The following is a 7,625-nucleotide window of genomic DNA, read 5'->3' as shown; positions in this document are numbered from 1 at the left end:
CTGCTTAATTTATTTTGCGCTTAAAAAAACACTGTGTTGAACCTTGTTTTGTACATTATCATCAGACATTGCCATACACGTTAAGATCTTCCAAGTTGGCGTACTCAGCCTCATAATCATGACCCTAAATTGAATCATTAAGAAAGAAATGACACAGAGATCAGTCGATAACTTATTTCAGGGCAGTATTTGAAACCATAGAATTTGAATATATTTTCCACAGTTTAAAAATGGTAGAAATAAATAATATACTCACTGAGGATTTTGGCTCACTGAGGTGCATGGTGAAAAGGAAAAGAAGAAGAACAAAATCACTCATAGCCTATCTGTATTTATCATGGCAACTGGAGTTAAAGGAATCTTGAAGTGGCACAGTGGAACTTTTATTATGACAGTCTGCTCATAGACAGAATAGTATTATTTTTATGTGCACCATGCTATTTTAGTGGTTTAGACCTTGGAAGACACAAGTGCACTGTACCTCTTTGGTGATGGCATATGAGGTTTGGAGAAAGGCTTGTTCTCTGACACGTTATATGTGTTGTTTGGCCTGTGAAGAGAGAAGTGTCATCAGTGAGTGGTGTGTAGAAGCAAGAATGTGTGAGGCTGTGAATTCTATGAAGATGTTTTTTTTTTTTATGTAATTGTTCAGAAAATAGGGTCCAACAAGGTTTTAACATGCATGAATTAAGTTTTGAATTAAAGAATTAAAATTGATAAATTAAGCATAATATTTTATACACACCTTTGTTCAGATTGTGTTTGTAACCCATGCATATCCTGACAAGGCTGTCTACAATCAATAAGAATAATATAAAAGTGAGATACAGCTTCATTTTCTGTTTGCATGCAATGCCTGCTGTTACGGTCTGAAATATTGAATTAATATTTGACCAGCACTGTCTCAAGACTATCTAACCCAAATTTGGGGATAATCTGATAAATGCTCTAGGATGAGTCAAGTGTTAATGGGATTGTTCACCCAAAAATGAAAATTCGCCCATGATTTACTCTACCTCAAGTTATCCTTGGTGTATATGACTTTCTCCTTTCAGACAAGTAAAATCAGAGTTATATTAAAAAATGTCCTGACTCTTCCAAGCTTTATAATAGCAATGAATGGCTGTTTCTGTTTTGATGTTCATAAAAGTCCATCTATCCATCATAAAAGTGGTCCACACGGCTCTGGGGGGTTAATAAAGGCCTTCTGAAGTGAAACGATGTGTTTGTGTAAGAAAAATATCCTTATTTAAAACTTTACAAACTGTAATCTCTAACTTCCGCTAACTGTCGTATGCACGTTCACGAGAGACTGGTGTTCCAGCGTATAAGTTTGAAAAGTTTGAAATATTTTCTTACACAAACGCATCGCTTCAGAAGACCTTTATTAACCCCTAGAGCCGAGTGGAGCATTTTGGTTTTGATGGATAAATGCACCTTTATGGACCGAAACAGCCATTCACTGCCATTATAAAGCTTGGAAGAGCCAGGACATGTTTTAATATAACTCTGATTGTATTCGTCTGAAAGAAGAATGTCGTATACGCCTAGGATAACTTGAGGGTAAGTCATGGGCTAATCTTCATTTTTGGGTGAACTATCCCTTTAAGAAAAAGAGAAAATTTAAGTTGCAAGCAGAAACAGTGATATTTTGATCTCCAGATGGCACTAGTCGGTTTGAGATAGAGACCTCAAAATACAGATATTCTGAAGGATGAGTATAAGAAAAAACAAAAAAACATCCAAACCTGTGTCGCCTTTTATATATGCAAACTCCAGCAAGTAAGCAAACGAGGATGAACACAAGTGAAGAAGCAATGACATAAGGCCCAAATCCAACCCCTTGAATCCCTATGATAATATTATTGAATAATTAATAGTCACATCTCTCACAAATCATACATTTCAGGTTCTTTTAGATCAGTCATATTAATAATCAGACCAATGCAAAAAGAAAATCTTGCATGAACACAAATTCAAGTAAAGATCCGCCAAAATATCTTGAATGTAACTGTATCAGTCGATACTCACTCTTAACACTCAGGATGGCTGTATGGTTCTGAGTTTTACCACCCCAAAAGTTGGCACTGCAGACAATTTCATCTTTCTCTTCATATCCAGTTGGAATGAAGGTCACATCAGACACTGTTTCCCAGACGCCTCCACCCATGTGATTGTGGCTGATAGTTTCTCGGGCTGTTGGGACACTCCAGCTGATATTGGGAGGATGAGAGGAGCATGTGTGGTTGACTGAGCATTTGACGGTGACGCGTGTCCCGGGATCGATGTCTTCAGGGAGGGATGACATCACAGGTTTGTCAGGAGAAGCTTTTTTAACAAGAAACACAAATATGTTATATTAGTTCTGGGAGGTGATGAATGAATTACACTTGGTGTAAATGCAACTTTTCACAAGTATAAGTACAAATCCTCACCGCGCATTATAATGAACACACAGCTGTTGTTGAAACTGTATTTCTTGTTTTCTTTTTCTGCTGTGAAGCAGAATGGCCCATTGTCATCAGTTTGCACTTTATCCATCTCCACAGTACAGTTCTGTTCATCCGGGTTTCCCAGGAGCCTTGTGCGGCCTTTGAAGTTGTCTAAGATGTTGGCCGTATTAGTGTGGAACATGTAGCCATCTTTTTTGGTGACCCAAAGAAACTGGAGGCCGGTGACATATTCCTTTTCCATCTTGAAACTGCACGGTATTACCACACAGGAATGAGTCAACGCTGTGATCTTGAGCATCACGTCCGCCTGGTTTTGGGCTAAAATGACATATGATCCCATATAATTAATGAGTTAATTAATGGGATTAATCGATATTACAGAACTGAAAGTATTATTGTTTGTTAATAATTATGAGTGCAGAACAATAGTATAAATATGAGAGTAGCGTAAGGTCGTGAGTCCACCAAAGCCAGCATATTTTTTCAATTGTTTTAAATGGGAACGCCGCATATTTAAAAATGCAAGCAGTGTGACATGGTGCTGAACGTCTATAGGCTTTATGCCGAACGACACATGAACAAACAGGACAACTGGTCTCATAGCGTCTCCTTACTGGAAAAAAGTGTTAACAGCAGTACTAACTGAGAGCGATATTTGCTCACTCCTTTGAAGGTATCTTGAGTAAACCAACGATGCATTCTGTTTTACAGAATACAAAAAATTGTTGCGCACATCCCCCATTTAACGCTGAACGCTTGGCGTTTTTTTCTGCAGTTGTGCCAAATTCTGTGACCCACTGGAATAAGTGACCTTAGTAGGCACTGCATTTGAGCTAATCCCACCTGCTCCTAATCCCAATCCTAACCTTACCATCACTACAGCACCTTCTAGGGTCACTTAATTCTGTGGGTCACTGAATTCTGCACTGGACGCCAAGAGTTGAAAAATGTTCAACTTTGGGTAAAGCACAGCGCTCATCATTGTCACTTTTTACCCAGCCATCCAATCACAGTGGAGGAAGGGCAGGACAAATACAACACGACCAACCATCACATCTTGCTTGTTCAATGGCAACAGACGACAACAACAAGCAAAACAATGGAATAAATAATTTAAATCAGATAACACTTCTGTGAACATTCCAGGGTCATAGCACTAAAGTGTCTCAACTGAATAAAACGCTGCACCACTGAAGTGCTCTCAAGAGCCCGCAGCAAGGTGATTTCAGAAGAGCACCTGGTGTTTTGGCTAAAAACTCTTTGTGTGGAGAACAATTCTGATACTCTGTAAAAGAATGAGTAGAAAACAATAAGTAAAAACATTTTAGGCTGCTTCATTTATGGTTGGTTTTGGTGTTAGTGAAGTGTCACATTTGAGCCTTAGGCTAAAAACATATTAGTATTAAATGCAGTAACAAGCCTCATTACTCAAGGTACTGTGCTATTAAACCAGAGCTGTGTCCGAAATCACCCACTATACCCTTAAATACGGCACTATTTGAGGGGACAGACATTTGTAGTGGTGTCTGAAACCATAGTGGATATTATCGAGTGTACTCTTTCAATCCCACAATGCACCACAATCACAAGTGCACAACTGATGTATACTGAAAGGATAAAAAATACATTTCTGGGTTATGTATATTACCTGGTTCTCTGAGAATGGGAACGAGACACATGTCATGGTGTTGACGCAATGGAAACGTCAATATCCATGCCGCCATACTGAGAATACAGGAAGGAGTCACCCCCCGAGAGGACCTAAGAGACCCTGGGGTTGACTCCACATCCACACTTTAAGACCTGATGAAAGTGTGCAGGGGGGACCATCCTGCTGCAGCACAAACATTGCGTAAATACACAACTCTTGATAGCGCCTTAGAAGCAGGAATAATTCGGGTAGTATGGGCCTTAACTCCAAGAGGCGAAGCGACCCCTTGTGCCTTATACACCAAAGTGACCACATCCGAAACCCAGTGAGATATGGTCTGTTTGGAAGCAGCGGAACCCCGGTTGCACCCTCCAAAGGCAGACAAAAAGTTGATCAGATTTATATCACTGGCCTGAGCAGTGGACGTAAACCCTAACAGCCCTGACTGAACATGAATTGGATGAAATGATGAAGAAGGCACCTTAGGGACGTTGTCCGGCTTATCGTGTAGTATCTCCTTGACCAGTCCAGGGGCAAAATCCAGGAAGGAGGATGTGACGGACAAGGCTTGCAAGTCTTCTAGCCAATTTAATGGGGTAATAGCAATCAGCACAGCCACCTTGAGGGTAAGAAGCTCCACAGAGGCTGACTCTAAGTGCTCAAAGTGAGCATCTAACAACCCTTTCAATACAATAGATCTGCAGTGGTCCAATACAATGGTCCGCGGACAGGTCTCAGCCATCTAGCAACACACAAGAAACGGGACACCAGGACATGTTTCTCCACTGAAACCCATTTAATTTGGTTGTGGCAAAATGAAATAACGGCCACATAAACCTTAAGGGTAGCGGGAGTCAGCTGAGAGATAATCTTGAAGAAACTCCAGTTCTGAACCAACTGGGCAATTAAGCTAGGCTAAGATGGCATTGCTCACGCATGATGAGAAAATATACCATTTAAGAGCATACAGCTTTCTAGTAGAGGGAGCCCTAGCCTTTAGGATGGTATTCATAATAGACCAGAATATATGAACTGGATCTCTGGTTGGGGGGTGAAAGATTGTCCCCCGAGCCTGGGACAGAATGTCCCTCCTGGTTGGAATCTCCCATGGAGAGCCTCTCCCACAGAACTCCCTATTTATTTAAATGAGCAAATACAGAAATCTCAAAACCTTCTTGACAAACTAACATTTAAATAATATATTTCAAGTCTGCAATACAATCTGAAATGAACTATCTAATAAATGTTGTTTCTTATGATTAAATACAGTGTATTCTCATTGCTGTATACACATAATTCTGTGAACCATTCAACTCAGATCAAGCACTGTTTGTGCAAACTTTACAACATGGCAGAATTAGAAATTTCTTTAGTTATCAAGTTTATGAAATAAGATAAGATACCACTATAATAAAGAGACATGGAGAGATCACATACATCATACATGATGCTGATAAATTACTCACGTTGTACACGTAAAGAGTGAACAGAGGTTTCAGGATTTCCTCCAGAAAATTTTGCAGTGCAAATCAATTTCTTCCCATGGTCGTCTTTTGAACCCAGAAAGGTTATGGTGGAATAGGTGATGCGATTTAAACCAGAGAGTGTTTTGCTCCCCGTTGAGACCTGCATGTTCTCATAGTTCCATGTGATGGTTGGAGTCTCTCTCTGGCAGGAGTGATAGACGGAACAAGTGAAGTTCTTTGCGACGCCCTCTGTGACATCTGCCAGTTCAGGCTCAATCGTTATTTTTTCATGAACACCTGAAATTAAATTGAGATCTTGAAATAGGTTCAAATGTGACATTTAAATAGAACTTATCAATAACACACAAAGCAGTTTATATGTGTGTTTACTCACATTTAGCACTTTTGTCTTTTATAGCTGTCGCTGTTTTGCCACCATAATATGTTACAGAACACTTAACGGTCAAGCTTTCTGCTTTTACGACACTTGTGCGTGTCAGAGTGATTTTCCACAGGCCGTCTTCAAAGTCCTGATGGTCTATTTGGTTAGTTCCTTCTATACCGCTCAGAATGATGTCTGGTTTGCTGTATGGACACATGTGGAAAGTCGAACATATTACTGTGATGCTGTCACCCGTCCTTTCACCTCCAGAAATACTGATGCTGGGCTGCTGTGGACTTGCTATAATTCACAGACACATTATAATTAGTACTGTACATTATATATTTTTTTATGTACTATATGTAATACAGTAGCTCCAAAATGTAATTGGACACTTAAAATGTCTGAATTGCATTGCATTAGATAAAAACAGAGTGGCCTCTGCAAACAAATGATACTAGTGTTTTTTTTTTGTTTTTTTTTTTGTAACTAAATTTGCAACCTTTTTTGAGCCACTTTATTTTTAACAAACTTGGGTCATTTTTGAGGATGTATGAAGTCAGTTCCTCATGTCATGTCAGCAGTATAACCAAAAGTAGGGTTGCACGATAGCTAATAATCAAAATGATAATACTCACAATTATTTTGCTAAAAATAATGACTATTAATCACAATTATTGTCATTTCAGAAAATTTGAAAATTATTGGACTTTCACATCAGCACAAATCAAGAGAGGCATGGTTTATTTGACGTCATATAGCAAACAGCAAAAATATTAGTGTGAAAGAAAACAGACTGGCTGTGTTACAGTTTCATTTGAACAAAATATCACAGTGGAAATTGCCAATTCCTATTTACATGTTTGCCTGTGCTTTCAGATCAATAGCACTTTTTTTTTCTCAGTTCAGAAAGAGTATGTGTGCTGTGGTTGGGAGGATTAAGTCAAACACTGGGCAGAAAATGTATCCATTAAAAACCAAAGCTCAGATTGGGGGATTTAAAGTCTTGACATTTGGCAACCGCAAGCATGAAAGCTTGGAGTAATTTTACCAACGCAAGAAACGCAAGTGTCAAATGAAAATGAACGTTTTCAGAATAAATAACCAGCAGGCAAATATTGCAGACAATTATGCCTAAAATATGATTTATTGTAAAGCCCTTAACCACCAGTGTAGTGCATCAAATATTAACATAATAAACAATATGAAAGTTTGCAAAGTTGGACAACTACGGAAGTAAAACAATGACAAATGTTTTAGAACAAAAAAAGCTTGTTGAACTGCACTACTTGAAAAAAATGCATTACATTAACCCTGCTTGCATTTTAATGCATTGTATTTTAAAGGAGAACTCCGGTCAATTTTAACATTGAGCTCATTTTTTTGTAAATTTGGAGTGCTGTCAGTACAGAGGACAACGACAAAAATCGGTGTTGCCTACACCGTGTTATCCTCTTTTTAAAATTTGCACCCTCTTGACTTCAATGGGGCAAGTTTTAAACCTGCTTTTAGCCTCTTAACATCCTTGATGTGTCATTACAAGTGCACAGCCATGTTGAGTGATTCCTTCAGAGTGAACACAGTGAATTTGACTGCAGTAGATGTGAAAGATATTAATAATAGTGACATTAATTCAGCCAGCGCACATACCTGTATTTACCTCCAGTTTTCGG

At 38.9% G+C, this 7,625-nt stretch overlaps 1 protein-coding gene across 1 annotated transcript in view; it reads right to left on the bottom strand.

The window, feature by feature from the left end:
• Positions 1-7,625, bottom strand: part of LOC307167336 (uncharacterized protein) — a 79,240-nt gene continuing 71,615 nt past the window's right edge. Inside the window, exons 7-15 of the mRNA XM_079886354.1 lie at positions 5,965-6,252; positions 5,571-5,867; positions 2,436-2,771; positions 2,032-2,328; positions 1,749-1,851; positions 746-793; positions 482-550; positions 257-272; positions 1-124 (exon numbers count right to left, since the gene is read on the bottom strand). Of these exons, the coding sequence (XP_079742480.1) occupies positions 62-124; positions 257-272; positions 482-550; positions 746-793; positions 1,749-1,851; positions 2,032-2,328; positions 2,436-2,771; positions 5,571-5,867; positions 5,965-6,252 (1,517 nt within the window). The 3' untranslated portion in view covers positions 1-61. The remainder of the gene's footprint in view (positions 125-256; positions 273-481; positions 551-745; positions 794-1,748; positions 1,852-2,031; positions 2,329-2,435; positions 2,772-5,570; positions 5,868-5,964; positions 6,253-7,625) is intronic.

This window comes from Squalius cephalus (assembly GCF_949319135.1).
Source record: "Squalius cephalus genome assembly, chromosome: 11".
NCBI lineage: Eukaryota > Metazoa > Chordata > Actinopteri > Cypriniformes > Leuciscidae > Squalius > Squalius cephalus.
Note: the sequence above shows the minus strand (reverse complement) of the source record. Positions and strands in the feature narration are given on the sequence as shown.